This window comes from Triplophysa dalaica, chromosome 15, assembly GCF_015846415.1.
Source record: "Triplophysa dalaica isolate WHDGS20190420 chromosome 15, ASM1584641v1, whole genome shotgun sequence".
Classification (NCBI taxonomy): Eukaryota; Metazoa; Chordata; class Actinopteri; order Cypriniformes; family Nemacheilidae; genus Triplophysa; species Triplophysa dalaica.
In genome coordinates, this window is record NC_079556.1 from 6350442 (window position 1) to 6370623 (window position 20182).

At 37.9% G+C, this 20182-nt stretch overlaps 2 protein-coding genes across 3 annotated transcripts; both read right to left on the reverse strand.

Annotated features, from left to right (window-relative positions):
* Positions 1 to 7801, reverse strand: si:ch211-125o16.4 (neuroblast differentiation-associated protein AHNAK). 2 transcript variants are annotated; one of them, XM_056767907.1, is made up of 6 exons: positions 7651 to 7801; positions 6775 to 6964; positions 5104 to 5152; positions 4879 to 4933; positions 4117 to 4250; positions 1 to 4021 (listed from the first exon to the last, which is right to left on the reverse strand). In XM_056767907.1, exons 3-6 carry the CDS (start codon positions 5107 to 5109, stop codon positions 524 to 526), a joined length of 3693 nt encoding a protein of 1230 aa, XP_056623885.1. In that variant the 5' UTR covers positions 5110 to 5152; positions 6775 to 6964; positions 7651 to 7801; the 3' UTR covers positions 1 to 523. The 2 variants fall into 2 exon arrangements, with proteins under 2 accessions (XP_056623885.1, XP_056623884.1); XM_056767906.1 differs by having other exon boundaries at positions 4879 to 4966.
* Positions 7802 to 12082: 4281 nt separating this feature from the next.
* exo1 (exonuclease 1) lies at positions 12083 to 19921 on the reverse strand. The gene is made up of 14 exons (XM_056768675.1): positions 19855 to 19921; positions 19219 to 19446; positions 18542 to 18661; positions 18320 to 18443; positions 17937 to 18074; positions 17449 to 17661; positions 16873 to 17060; positions 16605 to 16707; positions 16296 to 16518; positions 15397 to 15613; positions 14741 to 15266; positions 13982 to 14062; positions 13605 to 13792; positions 12083 to 12249 (listed from the first exon to the last, which is right to left on the reverse strand). Exons 2-14 carry the CDS (start codon positions 19377 to 19379, stop codon positions 12135 to 12137), a joined length of 2397 nt encoding a protein of 798 aa, XP_056624653.1. The 5' UTR covers positions 19380 to 19446; positions 19855 to 19921; the 3' UTR covers positions 12083 to 12134.
* Between the last annotated feature and the right edge of the window lie 261 nt (positions 19922 to 20182).

Consider the following 20182-nt stretch of genomic DNA (forward strand, 5'->3'; position numbering starts at 1 on the left):
CATAACTAACTTTATTAAAAGGAGATTATTGCTCATGCAAAATTATATCAGAGGTCACAGACTTCATTAGACATGAAACAGATATCAAGCACGACTTAAATGTGATGTTTAGGTATAAAAACTGGACGTCCTATTATACATATATATATTAATGTATATATAAAATAGGAATGTAGTGTAAACAAAAGACTATATATTAGATTAATACATGTAAAACAGAAGAAATATAATCAGAATTATAGGCTCGGCATATTTTCCTTCATTTTGATAAGGTAATACAATCATCTCATTTGAGGAGAACTTTATACAATAATCAATATACCTGCACTCATACAAAAATAATTACATCTCTTATAGATTCACTAATGCTGTACCATCAATGCATTTCTCAACATTACCAATTCATCAATATCCCATTCTTTAGTTAACAGCTGGACAGTTTTTTTTACATGTGCATTAACTAAATCAGGGTGGGGTGGGTGGATAATGCGGTTAATACCTGTGTTAAGACTTTTATAAACTTTTAATCCGTTGACAAACAAAGCATATTGTTCAAGCCTAGGGAAAGCTTGTCATTTTCATCATCTTCCTTGCTAGTAGACTCCACTACCGGATAGTCCTTTTCTGCAACAGGCTTTGCAACTTTAAAAGTTCCTCTATTCACTTTTATAGGGCTGTCTGTTTCTGAAGATAGGATTATGTCAAAATCAGACTTTGAGGGACGTAGATTAGCAAACCTCAGCCTTTCTCGGATGTCTATAGCAGCTGTCTTTCCATTGACCCCAGCAGACGGAGATGAAGACCTCAAATTTGTCTTGAGCGAGGCCATGGCGTCAGTTAGTTCTTTGGAAGGCTCACTGTCGAGGTCAATTGCTCCATTGCGTTCTTGCAACAAGCTGTCAATGCAGCTTTCGGGTAGCCTGTGGGTCTTGAACACAGGCATATTTTTTGGAAGTTTAATTTCTGCAGTGGGAGTATCGACTTCTGGTGCGTCAATGTTTATCTCGCCATTTTGGGATTCTGAGGATTTGCCCCATTTGAAGGGCCATTTGACCCTACGTTTGGAACTGTCGATATCAGCGTTCACACTTGGAACATCAACCGTAGCGTTGGGTAGATTCACGTCAACGTCAGGAGTGCCAACCGTAGGTGCTGATAAGTTTAGATCTGGTCCACTTACGTCAGCAGAAAGGTCAACATCAGGAGATTTGACTTTTGGGCCAGATAAGTTAAAATGTTTGATTGTTGGGATTTTCAGCTTTCCTTTGGGGGCATTAATGTCAACATCTGCTGTGGGAAGCTTTACATCAGGATCTGGAACTTTGACATCTGCATCAATAGTGGGAGCGGAGAGGTTGAGATCGGGAGCTTCTGCATTTAGGTCAATGCCAGTGGTGATCAGTTTAAGCTTGCCAGACGGAGACTGTATGTCTGGGTATCTGATGTCTAGATCAGGAATACTTGCGTCAGCTTGTGGTAAAGATGCGTTTATGTCAGGCACACTGACATTACCTTTGGGTAGTTTCAGGTCAACACCAGGGGCGTTTAATTGTCCTTCGAGTTTGGGAACGGAGACATCAAAATCTGCATTAGCATCCAGCTCTGGGCCTTTTACTTTGGATCCAGAAAGATTCAGTCTTGGCATCTTAAAATGTGGTATCTTAAATTTTCCAGAAGGGGCATTTATGTCGACATCTGGGACTTTCAGGTCTGCATCAGGTCCTTCCAGCTCTACTTTAGGCAAGTTAAGATCTACATTTGGGGCAGAGAGATTTAGATCTGGTGATTTTAGACTTCCACCAATGTTTGCACGTGGAGCTTTTAAGTCACCTTTTGGCAAATCAACATCTAAGGAGGGAGAAGATATGTCACCTTTAACCTTTGGTGTGGAAAGGCTGAGATCCGGTGCTTTCATATCTAGATCAGGTCCCTCGAGTTTTCCTGTAGGCATGTTCACGTCTAGATCAGGTACATCTACTTTCGGTGCTTTTACCCGAGATCCAGTGAGACCAAATTTGGGCAGTTTCAAATGAGGAAATTTAACTTTGGTGGAAGGGGCATCGATGTCTGCTTTTGGAGAACTTAAATCTAGCTCTGGAGCTGATGCTTGCAGATCTACATTTGGAGTTTTCAAATTAGACTCTGGCAAGTCCAGATCCAAATCCGGAGTGCTAATTTTTCCCATCATTTTGGGTGCTGACAGATTGAGATCTGGAGTTTTTAGCTCTAGTTCAGGCCCTTGGAGATCTGCTTTAGGTGCTTTCACATTAACATCAGGGACAGAGACGTCAACATTTGGTCCTTTTAATTGTGCATTGAGGTCTGCATTTGGCCCTTTCACTTTTGTCCCAGAGAGGTTTATTTTAGGCATCTTAAAGTTGGGTTTCTTCAACTTTGCAGACGGAGCTTCTATATCAACATCTGGAGCATCCACATCAAGGTTTGGAGTTTTAAAGTCCAGGCCTGGTGTGGTAATATTACTCTTGATGTTTGGTGCAGAGAGGTTAAGGTTTGGTGCCTTGACATCTAGATTCGGACCGTCTAGTGTAGCTTTTGGCACTTTTATGTCTACATCAGGAGCCGATAAGTCCAAGTCTGGTGTCTGTAGGCTTGCATCAAGATCTGGAACCTTCACCTTTGATTTGCCAAACTTTGGAAATTTAAGAGTATGGAATTTAGGCTTTCCAGATGAAGCATGAATGTCCACATCGGGTGCTTCTATATCAACATCTGGAGCATCCAAATCAAGGTTTGGAGTTTTAAAGTCCAGGCCTGGTGTGGTGATATCCCTCTTGATGTTTGGTGCAGAGAGGTTAAGGTTTGGTGCCTTGACATCTAGATTCTGACCATCGAGTGTAGCTTTTGGCACTTTTATGTCTACATCAGGAGCCGATAAATCCAAGTCTGGTGTCTGTAGGCTTGCATCTAGATGTGGAACCTTCACCTTTGATTTGCCAAACTTTGGAAATTTAAGAGTATGGAATTTAGGCTTTCCAGATGAAGCATGAATGTCCACATCGGGTGCTTTTAAATCAACATTAGGGGTCTTTATGTCAGCTCTTGGGAAAGTCACATCTGCATCTGGGGCATTGATTCCTCCTTTAATCTTCGGTGCCGAAAGACTCAGATCAGGTGTTGAGACGTTTGCATCCAAGTCAACATCTGGTGCTTTAACTTTATGCCCAAACGTGGGTTTCTTAAATGTTGGCCACTTTATTTTGCTAGATGGAGGATCTAAATCCATGTTAGGAGATTCAATATCTACACCGGGAGTGTCAAGATTGGCTTTTGGCAGATCAATGTCAACATTTGGCGCTCTGACATCTGCATTCACCTTTGGGGTGGAAAGGGCGAGATTTGGTGTATCGATATCTGTATCAACATTCACATCTGGTAATTTCACTTTTGCTGTTTTGGTTTTCTTAAATTTGGGGAATTTGAACTTGCCAGAGGGAGTGTCAATGTTGCCTTTTGGTGTTTCAATGTCCAGACCTGATCCACTGAGGTCAGTCTTGGGCAGGGTCAGATCTATATCAGGGGAGTTGAGTTCACCATTAATCTTTGGGGATGACAGACTCAGATCAGGGGTTTTTAGGTCAGCACTCAAGTCTGGGGTGGATAAATTCACATCACCGCCCACCTTTGGTTTTTTGGTATGTAGATGGAAGTTGGGCTTCTTAAATCTTGGGGTTTTGGCATTGAATTCAGGTTTGTCCACATTGACAGAAACATCTGGGGTGTTTAGATGAGGAGCGGAGAAATTGACATCTGGTGCTTTTATTGTGCCATCTATACCTGAACCTTTGAGCTTTGGGTCAGAGAAGTCAAAGGTTGGCATTTCGAACTTTGGAGTACCGAAGTTAGTTGTGGATTTATTTAGCTCAATATTTGGCATTTCTCCATTTACTGTGGGGACCGTGATTCCACCCTTGAGGTTCGGGCCATTTATTCCTCCATTGAGTCTTGGTGCATGAAGTCCTGCCTGTGGAAGTTCACTGTTCAATCGAAGATCGGCAAGAGACTAGATAGAGGAAGAAAAGAATAAACAAAAACGATGAAATTAAAAGGTATTCTGCTCTTGATTTAGTTAATTTGTTATATTTTCAATGTTCTTACCAGTTCTGCTTTCAGATCTGCTGAAGTCTTAAGTTCAAGGTTCTTGTCATAAGGCTCAATGATTTTGATCAGCTTCAGTACTTCATCTTTACTCAGATGATCAAGATGAACGGTGGCAGTAACAAACTGCTCACCTAGAAGAACCATTAAATAGACTACAGATTATAGACAATAAAACATATTTTCGAAAAGAAATTATTAAACAAGAGTTTTACAACACATGCCAGGGTTCATTATGAAAGAATAGCACCAGACCAAAATGAATGTTTAAACTGTTCAAAATACTGTATGTCATTGCCCGTATTGCGACTCAAAATGCACACAAATGTTTTTTTTCTATTGCATTTTTATAGAAGAAATTAAAATATGCTTATTTAACAAAAACATAGACCTGGCTTTAGCTTTGTCTTTGAAACTGGGACATACATTCTCCAAATTAAAGGTTCTTTAATGGTTCAGGTTCAGTTAAGGAGCCATTTTGGCTATATGATTCCTGATCTGCTATTAAGTAATTTAGGGATTAAAACATCATTTTTCTATCATTATGTAGTATTCAGATTAGTTTATTGTCTGCTAGTTAATTTTAATCGAAGGTTTGTTAGCATTAGCTTGTTAGCTAGTGTCAGACAAATTGGACGTCCAAACTGCAGTTGTGTGTCCTCATGATACCAGATTTAAATCACTAGTACAAAGATAGTTTTCCAAATAATGTTCTCTCTTATAACATTCAGCCTTTAAATTTCATTTGAAATAGGATTGTACCTTCGCTCAGATTAATCGCTGGATTTCTCATGCCTGTGACGGCAACGCCTCCTTCCTGCATGACATCCAAAACCTGACTTTTATCATTCTGCACATGTACAAGAAATGTTACAGTGATATCATACAATATTTATATTCTTTTAATATAATATATGTTAATGTATATACGGTAAAAAAACAGTAAATGTGTCAAATGTTACTAAATTGTGATAAGAGAGCACATACCATCATTTTTTTACTTTAAGCACTGGAAATGTCATGAAAACCAGATGATCTGTGAAAACAAGGGAACAAACATTTAGACAGTCATTCATTCCAGTCAAAATTGTGGGCTCGCAAATTTACTGTCACATAACAAAACATTACTTTATTATGAGGAACATACAAAGAAAAACTGTGACTAATCAGAATGAGTCAGAATTCTTCGTAATTTGAGGCTACAGACAGTTGTAGACCACAAAACAGCATAGAATCCCCTGCAGCTTCAAAACAAAAGCAATTCATTGGTCCTCTATAAATGGACATACAGATACGTGTGTGTTCACCTCATCACTGTCTGTTTAAATCCCTCCCACACTATTTTATACATTTGTTCCATCTGTATTGCATTATGTACTACATGACACAGACTGTGAGTAAAGTAGCATCACTTTCCTCACATGGCTTTAGAATTGGTGCATATTTAGTTATATATAGATGTGAAGAAAGACTGGTGATCATTTGAGGCCTGTAACAATCTAATTTTTGGAAGGAAGTGTTAGGAAAATGTCAGGAACCATCTCCATTTTCAGATGGTATAGCCTGTGAGTGTGGTAGCTGTTTATTCACCAGGATTAAATATTTATTGTTATTTGCGTGTTTTTTACAAGAAAAACAATATAAGAATAGACTAATTCATTTTGTTTGACAAACCACATTACTTGATCGCTATACAAAGACAATATACATCTAAGGTCAAAGGCCTGGGTCACTTGCTGTATGGGCCACTTTTGGAAGAAAATCTAAGTTTTCAAATTTGCCTGAATTTACTTGCAAGTATTTAAAAAAGAAGATAGCCTATATATGTGTAAACTACAGGATCTAACGCTTAACACATTTAACAAAAAATTTGCATCTTAACCACAGTGTGTGTCTGTGGGCAGGTGGTTTGTATCTACGGAATGCTTATGGAATGGATGGACTTTAAAAAATGAGGAAAACCAGTTTGTCTGGATAAAAGAAAGATGACCAGATAAATGCTGGATCTCCCCCCACCCCTGTTTAATAGTCTCTTGACCATATTTCTCTTTTTTTCATAAATCCAGGGTCAACATTTATCAAAATGTATTGATTATTCTCTGCTCAATACAGCCATGAGTTTAATCTGCAACAGAATCATTACATATATTTGCATTCCCACCACAATAACTCAACCCCACAACTTTTTCCGTACAGAACGCAATAAATTCCCACATGTTTGTCCGTAAACAAAGTACTGAAAGTTGTAAAGCAGTTGAAATGATGATCATATAGCAATTAAATCATTTTTAATATCCTGCAAAATCACAGAGTATGAGAGCATTATCTACAGATTGAACTATTATATAAAAAATATTTTATAAAGCTTCTATCGTTTGTATTTTTTGAATGCTTTAAATAAACATTCACTACAACTTCCTCAGATTTATGACAACAAAGACAACAGCCAAAATAATATCTACAAAGCCGCATTTGAAACAATTGGGTTTTGCAGATTAATTGATTTAATTCATCAATTCTCATCCGAAGCAGAGACAACTAATCCCACTGGAAATCAGACGGGAAAAATCCCACGTTTGATAAATCGATGTTTGCATTATACTAGTATTTCTGATGATCACACAAGCACATGTAAAAATCTGAGCGTAACCCACCTACCTGTTTATGTTCAAGAGAGTGCATCCACGGCTGCTGATGTTGTCACCTCTTAACTCCAAATGAATGTGACTGTGTCATGCAAGATCACTGTCATGAGGTTTCTGTCAGATAAATGCACGAAGAGCCACCAGACAGGTTCTACAGCACCAACATGACTTCCCTGCCAACCACACACAGCAACACACCGAAACTACAAAAGACACAGGGCAAAGTCTGAAAGTGACTGATTTAAAGTTAACATGTACTGTAGATACAGTAATATTATCTTTTAAAACATGTCTTCTAGCAATGCTCAAGCAACACATGGTCAGACATTTGATAAAACTTTCCTTTCTAAAAACAAAATTTATATTTAAAACATGATTTTAAAGATTCATTCAGTATAAAGAAAGTTGGGCCGTGCAAGTGTTTTTCAGATAAAATACTAACAAGAATTCATTTTTACATTATGTCAGTGTGAAACTAAAATGATGCTAATGTAGTTCAGTCTGCTCAGTTTATGCTATCACAATAAACTCTCAGTGTTGAGTAACGAAAACTAAGTAAGATTTTCTTTAAAATAAAAACAACAACAAAATACCTAGCCTTATAACATTACCAACTAAATTGGAAGCACATTTTTTTTGTTATAAAAGTGTGTTCATAACATTTAGTACTTTTAAATTAGCATGTTATGTTTGGCATGAAAGCAAACATACTGAAAAATCTCAAATTGAAATAGGCCACATACGAAATGGAAAATAAAAAAAATGCAAAAGCATTACAACAAAACTAAGACAACACTGCTCTCCAACTCACTAGAAGGCAGAAATGATAGTTTGTCAAGATAATAATGAAATATTCAATCAATATTATTGCAAAAGTAAAAAAACTTACTGGTTAACTGGTAATAACTGGTAGTCTTGAAACCAATATTGTTAGGTACCATTGGCCAGGTGATAACCTTAGAAACGTAATATCTTATGATTAACTAATATCAACAATGAAATACTTGAGTTCTTTGATTTGTATTTGCCTAGGTTTGGCTTTATGTTCCACACGCCCTTAAGTAATTTTAACACATATGAATACATAGACGTAGGAAGGTTTCAGTACTTCAGCAAGTTAGCTGTCAGTCACCATAGTTTTCTAATGCAACACCCACAAACGAGACTGAGCAGTTTTGCCATATTAGATCATAATAACCCTCAAACGTTCAACTGGAAAATGGTCTTGCTGAATACATTTACGGTACACATTCGGCAGATGCTTTTATCCAAAGCGACTTACATTGTATTATACTATACATTCGTTTCAAAGAAAAATATTGAAAGTTGGAGAAAAGTCTTCTAATAAAACAGATCAGAAAGTTTTGACCATGAATGTAAGTTTTCTCCTTTTTATGAAAGGAGCTGTCATTCCTGTACTGTACTTCGTTTTAATGTAATAGTTTTAGTTTATGAACTGTAATAAAATCCTCATTTCTAAGTAATAAGAAATTTGGAAGGCAATGTTATTAGTCATTCAGTTCTGATGTAAGAATCTGTGCAGGAATGCAGAATATTTTCACAGGTTTAAACAACAAGGTCAAGTTCAGTCGTTTCTGTCATTTGACTGACAGAGGATTTACACAGAACACAAGCTAATACAGTATATTTTAGCATTAAACATTTATTAAATAACTCTTTTGAAGATTTGATTCTGATTGGTCAGTCATGACAGGTATGGTAACGCATGATAACAACTGCTAAAACTAATAACAAACCGATCATCCGGGTACTGGAAGTCATCATGAAACATGCAGTTTAAAATTTCAGGTCAACCTTTTGTGTCCAATATTTTTATTAATGGCAAGTAAGCTTGATAATGTTTATCCATCCAACCTAGTGTCACGGCGGATCGTGGCATATAGGCAACAAATTCCCCCTTTTTCATGTCAGTCAATGCAAACTCTTTCGTGTCACTCAGCACGACTTTTAATACACAGATCGAGTGTGTGTGTACATTTATATCTATAACTTGATATCAAAGTCATAAATATTAGGAGATAACCAACACCTCAACCCGTCCCAAACCCAAAACTTTTAGCAGCAAAGTAAATTTGCACACAAAAACAACGGGTTTCACGAGGTCGCAAAACAATTATAAATGGCTACCCAACCTCCGCGCATAAGTCTAACATAACAGAGGCAAAGTCAAAGCATAACAGAACAAGAATAGGAATTGACACGAATGAGCCACCTTGTAAAATAGTTATGAATTCCCATCAGATTGTGTTAATATATAATTATACGTTTGAAAAATACCGCGTATTAAAATACATTAGATTGAAAGTCATGGTGGGTGACCAAAAAAGGGGGAAATTCGTGTCCATGAATACGAATTAATAAATTACAGTTTGTGATTCCTGTGAGACCGTATTGATCCATATGTTTATTGCCAAAAGTATATACTCAAATAATAAAAAAGTCATGAAGTGTTGAGTAACTATGCAAAGCTAAATCATCCGAACATCACCACACATTAAACCAACACTCTGAGCTCACCCCAATATATAGTCTCTCTGCACTTAAGTGTTTCTTATTTACAAAATTACTCCATACATCTTTTCGGAAAACAAACCGCAAATCTTCAAAATAGCGAGTCGCTTTAGTCCGAGTTCTTGAGTTGTATGTGTTTACAGTTCTGCACAAATGGTTTACTACAAAATGCGGTTATAGTAATTGATGGCTTCAGAATACGGGAGCCAGGTTGTGTATTTAATGCAATAAGCATTGCTCCATGTGATTATTTGCCTACTTTTCACTGTTTGCAGAGCAAATCTCCTATTGACTGCCCTGCCATGAATCACAGATATATTACAGAACCTCGACAAAAAGGGTTTAAAGAGAAAAGCACCTTGTGTACATAACAGAGGCTAACAGATGAAGATTGACTGTGGCATTGAGCTTGTGCATTTGTTGCAACATGTCTCCGGCAAGAGCAGTGCCTTTGCCTTAAGGGAGAACTTTGGAGTTGAATCTTTGACTTATTTATTTGCGTTACATCTAAGTCTCGATGTCTGGGCTTCAGGTATGAACTTGCCTGCTTCATTGTGTCTCTCTAATGAAATACAGTCACCAGTAACCTACAAACAAAGGAGCTCCCTCAGTGGTAAACATAATAAGACCTCTCCTCTAAAAAGTCTGTCATTGAACTTTATAGTCGTGTAGAGAATGTTGCTTGACTCACTGCACAGAGAAACAGGTGAAGGAACTTTACTAAGTTTGGTCAGGTGAATCACAGATTCTTAAAATCTTTGTGTTGGATGCTCTCACTGTAGCACTATGTAGGTGAGCAAATGCAATGCGTTCGAAATGTGAAAAACACATTTTTCAGATTGCAATAACTACCACCGACAAACTGCTGAATGTTTCAAATGCTGTTGATCAGGTTACTACAAACTGCTATTGTTTTAAGAAACACAGTTATTAAAGCGAATAGCTGTGAGTGTGAATACATAAATGCACATCATCAAATCAATAAATAAAATAATGAATCTAAAATGATGAAAATACATTTACGAATTTTGGCAGATGCTTTTATCCAAAGCGACTTACATTGCATTGTATTATACATTTGTTTCTGACTACGTTTAATCCCTAGGGATCGAACCCAATACCTTGGCATTGCTAGTGCCACGCTCCAACCACTGAGCCACAGGAAATCATTTATTCAGTGTATAAAAAATCAGATCTCTCAAACTAAAAAAAGTAGTTGAAGATGTGTATTATAAGAGAGTATAGATACAACTCTTACTAGGTATAGACATTGCAAATCTGCACATACAGTATACAATTTTACTATACAACTATAGCAACAGCCTTGTCTGTATTTCTTGTAACTGTAATTCTTGTATGTCCCAAGCTGTCTAAACTGATACACATGACTGACATATGACTCACGGCACAATAATACAAAGGACTTAAAGGTCTGTATAAATAATACTGGTACACTGTCAGAAAAAAAATACAAAAGGGCACTTTAGTGCCTCAAAAGATACACGTGATTCCAAATGTTAGATATCTTTACCGAATTTAACCCTGTAAGTGAAAAACTGGCTGAAATATTTTTTTGCGATTTAGTTACATTCTGACAAAATATAACATTAATTTATTTCATATTTAAAGTAAGGCCAAGATTGAAATATCTTAGAATTAGATTATAAGACTTTTTTTTATTAACCAATTTCAACCTTTTTAAAGGGTACCATGACAGTCAAAGCATTAAAACCTTTTTCTAACAATGTATGATTTATACATGCAAAAAGGAAATCGGGGCTTTTGTCTATATGCTTCTGAACACGTGCAACATTCCACTTAGTTTCAATCGTTCCCTTAACATGCCTGGCCATTTAATCATCTGTAGCTGGTGCTGAATTGTACCCCTGTAAACTAAGGTGTGGTAGAGATTGAACAGAGTGACTGCAGGAATGCCACATCTCCACATTTTCCTACAGGTATTCGTAACTTAGAGCATTTGCACAAGGCCAGGTCACTTGAAATGCAGACATACAGCGATAAACCCAATGAATTGGTTTATCAATGGTGACACTTAATTATAGGTTTATGCATTGGAATTGTCCTAGTAATAGCTGCTTTGTATAAGAGCATCTGCTTATTGAAACTATTAGCAATGTAGGCACTTTTCTTACGAGAATGCAAAATGTTGCAAAGAAAATATTCCAACTTTAATGTCCAGGTTCCTATCTCACAAGGAGGTGATGTTATCATTTTTTTTATTCTGCTGATGGCATTTACATGGGTACACTATCTGACACGAGTGAATTAGTTGCACCGAAAGCATCGAAGGAACGTGACAAAAGCGCTTAACACATTCAAGGAATAGAGAGTCATCCTTTTTCTGATAAGAATAAACAATGCATGTTCCTCAAAATGAGCACATGCATTTTTGTGAAGCTGAACCGACAACAAAGAGCGTAAAGGAGAAGGAGAAATATAGCTGTCACCTGCACATGCATACCTGACATAACTTAATGCTGCTCAACCCACACACCACCTATTCATTTGGAATTCAGCTAAACTCTAATTCCAATATCTAAAACTTCAGTTTCAGCTGGTTGACTGAACAATCACATGCCATACATTTTATTCTGAGACCAGTGCCAGACTGTTGAACAGAAAGTTTTTTTTTAAGCTCAAACTCCCAACTGTCCATCAAGTAAAATTTGGGGGAAATAACAAACAAAACAGAATGTTTAATACTAAAACATTTTATTTGATTTATTGTACAAATACATGAACATACACAGTATGTTTGAGAGGCTCGTTTCAAAGCTTGTGTTACTCTTAACAGAGTATGAATGGTTAAAAAGTAAGGCATCATTCACTGATGTTTAAAATCCCTTTATCTGATTCAGCTGGTTCCGTCATCACATTATCTCTGACTGGAGACATCGGCTCTCCTTTCCGGGATGTGCATATTTTTGGATTGTCCCTTAAAGACACATTGACACACCATTAATTTTATACATCCATATAAAAACATATCGCCATCACAAAAAATGACATTCATTGGAGGATCATTTTTTTTTATCTTAAAACTGTAGATAGTTTACCCTCTGTGGAACACAAAAGATAATATCTTGTAGAATGAAAAAAGCAGACTGACCAAAGAAATAATAAATGGGAACAACATGGGCAGAAGCGCTGTTGGTTCCTTGTGTCTCATAATCAAAACATGGGGAAAAGATGAATGACACATTTGCACTTCATTTAGTACATTTCAAGGCATAGTTCACCAAAAAATTACAATTCTCTCATCATTTATGTTGACTTCATGTTGGTGAAAACCTGGCTGATTCTTTCTTCTCTGGAACACAAAAGAAGATATTTTGAGAAATGTCTCAGATGGCTTTGTGTCCACGCTGTCAAAATCAACGGGGTCCAATCTTGTAAACATTCTGTTAACAGTAAATGTTTCAAGCAGAATTGTCATTTTTGGGTGAACTATCACTGTAAGTGCTTAATCTATAGTCTGTTTTTTTAGGTTCTGTGGCATGCGGCTTCAGAAGTTTTGGAATATAGTTCACAAGTTTTACAAATTCTTTTATGGTGATTTTCTGTCTTTTTAGAAATAACAGGCCCTGGTCACCATATGCTTTCAGCGTATCTAAAAACAGCAGTGTCAACATTTTCAACATGTCTATTTTGTGCTCCACCTAAAAAGTAAGCCATACAGCCTAGGTTAGAAACAAAATGAGTGAGAATGAGTGGAAAATTTTCATTTTGGGGGTGTACTATAGTACCTATCCTAGTACACTTCCGCTTTGGGTAGAATTACATAATGACAAAGAGAGAGAACTAGCCAGAATATTTTTTTTCTAGTTTCACTCCAGCCTTTAACAGACTTTTTCATGTTTAATTCAAATGTTGATTAGACCCCTCCCCTTCACGCTGTATTGACTTATTATTCAGCTCTTTCCGCCCATTACAGAAGTGAGAATGAGTTTGTCAGACACCACCCTTCTCTAAATTACAACAGTCTCTCTCCCTTTACCTAAACAATTAGTTACACCTCTCTTGTGCAGATAACCAAGCAACTACACCACTCCTATTTGTCCACTCTCTTTGTCAATGTATATTTTATGTTCCTATCCCCTGAGATTGTACATTTTACCATGCCAAAGCTATTTGAATCTTTAGTAAATAGTGTTAAAACACTGCACCAGCTGGCCACACACGATACTGCCAACCAAACAATAGTAGTTTATATGGACACTGTGTGGGGTTTGTCACCTTCAGGGAGGAATCACTTATTTACATAACTGAGTACTGAACACACAGACTTACTTTTTGTAACTGAATGCCCCCCAGAGGCCGCTGATGGTGGCTTGCAAGCCTGGGCTGTTCTCGTTGTTGACTGTGTTTTTCTTCACGCTTGGTTTCTTTCTCAGGCCGCTGGGCCTGGCAGGGGCAGAAGTCTCAATTTTCCCGCCTTTACCCTGCCCACAAGGCTGCTTCCGGGACAAGCCTGAAACCTACAGAACAGGTGAAGAGTCAGACTGAGGGTGGAGAAGAATACATTTATAAATATTTATATAAATAAACCAGATTGAAATGGCATATCGCCATTTTATTTCCCCTCTAGGTGTAAGGTGTCATGAAATGGAATGTCATGGTGCAGTGGTTTTAGGTATTTTGAGACGATCATAATGAGATGGACGTGCCTTTGTTCGATTCTGAGGTTTTGACTTATCTGTGGGAGAACTGCTTGGGCTGTTGGAACAATCTGAATCTCTCTCCTTTTCCTACAAAGAAAATAAAAATAAACAAAAAGGAAAAGGAAAACAAAGAAGGTGACTGTGAAATGCAAGAGGTGCAGAACTCAATGTGGGCGTGTTGCTAGGTTGTGGGTGTTTTAGGTGGTTGCTTACTAGCCCATGTCAAAAGAACACGCCTCCTCAAAAAGCAGTTTATATGATATTCTGGTCTCTAGATATACTGCTTCCTTCAGTGCAAGTCTGTGTTTTATTCATCCATTATGTCTTTTTGATCAGTCAGAAAAGCACAAGTATACGTTTTTCAAAAAGTCACACAATTTAAAGGAACAGTTCACCCAAAAATGAAAACAGATTCATCATTTACTCATTCTCATGTCATTTCAAACCTGTATGCCTTTCTCCCTTCTGCAGAACACAAAAGAATATATTTTGAAGAATTTTGATAACCGAACAACATTGCTCCCAAATTGACTTCCATTGCATGGACACAAAACCACTGAGACATTTCTTAAACTATCTTCTTTTGTGTTCCACAGATGAAAGAAAGTGCTGTATGTTTTGAACCACAGGAGGGTAAATAAGTGATAACAGAATTTGGCTGAACTTTTCCTTTATTAAAAATTCGTATTATTAAAATAATGAATAAGGAGTGATTAACGCCGAAAATGAAAGCATAAAACAATAACATTAGGCGCATTTCCTCACCCTATCATTGATGTCTTCCTCAACACTAGTGGAGGCGATGCTGGACTGAGAGAAATATGCACTGTCCTGAGATGGAGGCGAATCAGGGGACGTCTCTGAATCTTTAGTGCCCTCTACAGGAGAAGATGAAAGAGAACGCTTCCCAGATCCTTTCCAGGAGAAGCTGCCCTTCTTTCGTTGGAACTGCTGTAGGCTGGACAACCCGGAAGGTGTAGATTTTGAGGCAAGTCTATCTGTGGCGATCGAGGCTGTATGAGTAGTAGCTTTATTGAGTTCTCCGGTTTTTCCTGACCAGCTAAAGACCCCCAGACCCAGGCTGGCAGGTCTGTCAGAGTGAGAGGGGCTTGCTAGCTCATCTTTGACTTGATCATCTCTGGCCTGTTGTTCCTCAGTGTCGGGGTCCTCACACAAGGACAGTCTGTCACCAGATTGTGAGTTCTCTGTAGACTCTGCAGGATGAGGTGAATCTTGTTTTATAGAGGCTTCTTGTGTCTCTACGACAGTTGATTCACCACGACAGAAGAACCTGATGAAGATGAACAGATAAGCGAGTTGGGGTTAAATTGAGATTTTGGGGGTGGGGGAACACTGAGATCTCTAGATGAGCAATAGACGAATGGAATAGCTGTCTGTTTTTCCCCATGATGCTCTTCTACCTGCTGCGTGTGCCCTGTTCTCCAGTGCCTTCCTCTGATTGGTTCCTCCACTGCAACAGCGTTGCAAAGCGGTTTCGAGGCCTGTGCAGTTCAGCTGTGTTGACACTTCCCTTCTCCTTAGAGATGGGTGAGTCACTGGTGGGTGGAGTTTCAGGACGGTGCCTCTTTACATCAGCTGAGTACTGCCCCAACAGGTCGTCCACAGAGACACTGGAGTCTTATAGAAAACCAAATATTTATCTCACAATGTCACACTATTTGCATTGTTTAGATATGATGATGTCTTACTTTATTAATAAATCAGTGGAATATATGCTAACATGCGTCGACAACATGTACACATTTTCCAAAAGCAATGATCCGTTTTCTGACGATCAGTCATTGCCAAAAGCAATGATTGTTTCTGATAATGTTTCTGATGATCACTTAAAGGAACAGTTCAGCCAAAAATGTAAATTCCGTGATCATTTAGCAATCCTCAGGTTGTTTCTAATCTATATACATTTGGTTATGATATACACAGAGAAAGATATTTGGAAGAATGCTTGTAGCCAAACAGTTCTTGGCCACCATTGACTACCATAGTAGGAAAAACTGGTTTGGAGAATGTAGGACAGCAAACAGTTATGGGACACTTTTGACTACAATTGTAATATTTCCTACCTTTCCTGTTTGGTTACAAGCACTCATCCAAATATCGTTCTCTGTGTTCATCAGAACAAATACATTTATACAGATTTGAAGCAACTCATGGGTAAGTAAATGATGACAGATTTTTGGGTGAACTGTCCCTTTAAACTGTGTCCTATTTTTATGTTTTCCAAATATCAAAAAATAGTCCCACTTGACTCTATTAGACACAATATTGTGTATTAATTAGGGTGTTCAGGACTGCCTACCTTCACGGGGTCTTTTCACCCGTGACTCCCTCTTCGGCAGTTTTAGACTCTGTACGCTGACAATCTTCTCTTTGCCCCGAGTAGGTGGGGGTCTTTTGGGACTGGTGGGACTCTGTGGCTTGGTGCCGCCCGGTTCATATTTCTTGCTCCAAATACTCTTCTGCAACAGGCCACAGTTGTCACGTCTGCTGTTCCACCCACTACTACGGGCAGCTTTAGTGGGCTGGAGGTAAGAGAGGAGGGGTAAATCCCATGTATTTTGCTTTGAAATAAACTTAATAGAAATACAGATAAAAGATTTCAGGTTACCAAAGCCTGGGGTGAATCAGGGTTGAAGTTGTCTATCCTTTGCATCGTGTTGATGTCCATATTTCCAAGAGCCATTTCCAATCCTTTCTCATCTCCTACATTACTGCATTCAATTGGTTAAGTTAGTTTGAATCCATTGAAGTTCAAAATCAAAATATAAAGCTTTGTAACAACCTTCACATGACAAGGTTATGCAAGGTTAACATTAATGAACTAAATCTGTATGGTAGGAGCATCCTGTTTGCTTGGTTTATGATGTAAAGGATACGTTCCTGCATAGCTAAGGGAGGTGGGGTCGATGTGATCTGGGTAAGGGTTCAGCGGAACCACCTTCCTCTTCAAGGGGTCAAAGACAAGCTGGTACAGAAATGTGTTGTTGGCTTTGGTGAAACCCTCAATATACTCATCAGGCACAGTGATCTCCATCTTCAAGTACTGACCGATCTTCTTTATCACCTGTATGTTTAGCATTAAACATGCAAAAACACTTGATTTCTATTCTCTACACATTTTCATTTTACAGAAAAAGCTAATTTTAGGTAATCTAGAAGCTTAATTCCATCTAGAAAGCTCTATCCTTTATAGATACATAAATACCTCACTGAAAAGTTTGCATGTAAACAGATGGGACAAGCAACTGCATTTGTGCATTGGGGTGTGAAATTATAAGGTAGTATCTAAGTATAAACAAAAAGCTTTTTGGCACATGATCATAACCAGAAGTTTTGTGTGTGTGTGTACAGTACCAACCAATCACAAGTTTTAATCTGTTTGCTTTATGATTTGCTTAATGTTGTGTAAGTCTACACAACTCCCGTTTTCCCCTTTAGTCAAATATTCCTACCTTCAAAATATCTGGATTATTGGCTATCCTGAGAAGCTTGCATGCCTTTCCCAGACCAATGCCATACAGGGAGGGCAGGTAGTCACAGCCAGAAAGGATGCACATGTAACGAAACTTCTCCTCTGTGAAGATGTTGCCTAGCGACTTGCAGCGGCCGAGATGACACTGGTCGATCTCCAGACCATTACCCTGTTTATCCATCTTTAAAATCACCTGAACGAAACATGTTAAAAAATATTATGCAACTCTAAATGCTTAGATTAAACATTTATTGAACATTGACAAGCACAGAATGAAAAAACAACAAAACACAAGTACAGCCATTCACGGTCAGCATGACCCCAAGGATTCAGAGGTTTTGTCAAGCAAAGAATGATTCTACAAAATATTGAGGTCTAAATCTTGTGATTAGCAATACAGTACAAAGCCACCAATCAATCTTTGCATATTGATTTGATATTTTTGTCCTGATTTAGAAGCATGTGTACCTTTTTGCAGCCAAATGCAAGCAGGTCAGAGTCCTCTGTGATCACTGCCTGAGCGATACCTAATTTGTTCAGGAAAGCTAACTGGGCATCAGCTTCATAAGGTGCAACAACACAATCCACTCCACGCGTCCTGGCAGCCTAAAAACCAGGGAAATCACACATATGAGATACTGGAAGATGCAAATGCCCGAAACCTCTCTGATCATCTGTAACCACAAATAACTGAAGATATCAAAAGTCATGATAAAAGTGGAATATTGCCACATAATTATACCTTTCTCTGTTTCCTAAACACAAATTGCTGCAATAACAGACTCCAAGACAAATAATGATTACTTTAAAGACATCATGTTCATTTATCAAGGGGCGTGCAATGGATTTACCTTGATGACATCATGTGCCATGGATGGAGTGATATTAACACAGCGAGTAAAACAGTCTCTGGCCTCTGATACCTTCCCCTCCCGCAGCAGCTGTTTGCCTTTCTGCAGATTCGCCTGTCGACGCCTGGAAGTGACAACACACATGAAATAATCCCCTTTTCAATTTACTACTGTAATGTATATCTCATACAAATGTTTTAAAAAATAAATTTCTGTTCTTACTCTCGTCTGGCTTTCTCCACCTCTTTTTTAGAAGGCAGGTTACGCCCATCAAACACCAAGATGGGCTTAACGCCAAAAGAAAGAAGCATTTCCACAAACTTCATACAGTAGGACACATACCTGTGTGGGACACACGCAGAAATACAAAATTACAGCAACCTGCAATACTGTTTGGAAGTTAATTCATTTAATATATATATATATATATATATAAAATCAAAACTCCTATTGTTTGAATTTATAGTCCGTTTAATGTTTGACCTGTGGTTCTCTTTCCTTTATCTCAAATGTATGCTTTCACTGTGCTTGTGTGTTTGCGTGTGTGCGTGCGTCTATGTCAATGTGTGTAAGTATGTATGCATATTGTGTGTGGAGCATTTGTATGTCTGTCTTTTGTTGTTTTCACATTTTTCTTGTTTTTACAGGTATATGCCTTTAGTTGTTTTTCTTGTATTCAGTGTGTCTCATGTACAGCTGCTTTGTAACAATGAAAATTGTAAAAAGCGCTATATAAATAAAGTTGAGTTGAGTTTCATTTGTATTATTTAATAGTGCTCTATTTCTCTAAAATGTCCTGCTAAATGTGGAAGTGATCATAATTTTATGCATAAGTATACTGGCATACAGAATATGTGTGCAATTATATGCAATGCATGCAAATTATTGAGACAACTCACTGATCCGTTGGTTCCCCTTTTGCAAGTTTCTCAGCACATGAAAAAGCTCCTTTATGGAGCCAGCAGTATGTGTCCACAGCTACTGTCTGCCCCTTATACTTTTTCACATTCATAGGCTCCCCAGCATCTTTGATAAACTGCAACAGGCCTTGAATGCCCATATTGTCGGTCTGGAAGAACAGACGTCTCTAAGATGACGGTTAATGCTGGAGTCCAGTCTGTGTTTCCCTATCCAATTCAAATAAATACCCTTTATTCATCTGAGACCATTGACATGGATTTATGGAGAATGGACAAATGCACATAGATGCATAACGTTACACGATCCCCTTAAACACATCTTCATAAGAATGGATTTAATTCTTTATTATACGAAGACGACTGTAAAAGACAAACATATAACTGTTTATAAAGTAAATTTTGCGTATTGTACTGGTATGTAAATACATTCTCCTGTTTTATTCCAGCTTTGCGTGCTACTTTAACCGCCAAATCCCTCCGAAGCAAAACACATACCACCAACACTTATAACTATGCCACAGCAACGGGTGAAAAAAACACATGACAAAATCAAACATTAAGAATGTATAATGTCACATGTAATTTAAAGTATCTATAAGTTTAATGATCACTTACCAAGAGCTTTCCGTCGATATTTAGCATCTGACTAGTTTGCACAACCTTCGACTTTAGCGGCAAAAAACGACGTCACTACCCAAGAACCCTATAGGTCAGATTGACATGGACAGCCAATCACAGAGCCGAACTGTTCAAGAGGCGGAGAGAACACGCCCACATCCCGCGACTCGCATACATTCGTACATTTATTATTATTTTTCTTCTTTTTTATTATTTATTATATTTATTGTTCTTTAATATCTATATATTTTGTCATAGCAAAGCTGCATTAAAATTAGCCAGTATTTATCAACTGTGAAGAAAAAGCAAAAATATTCAAATAAAA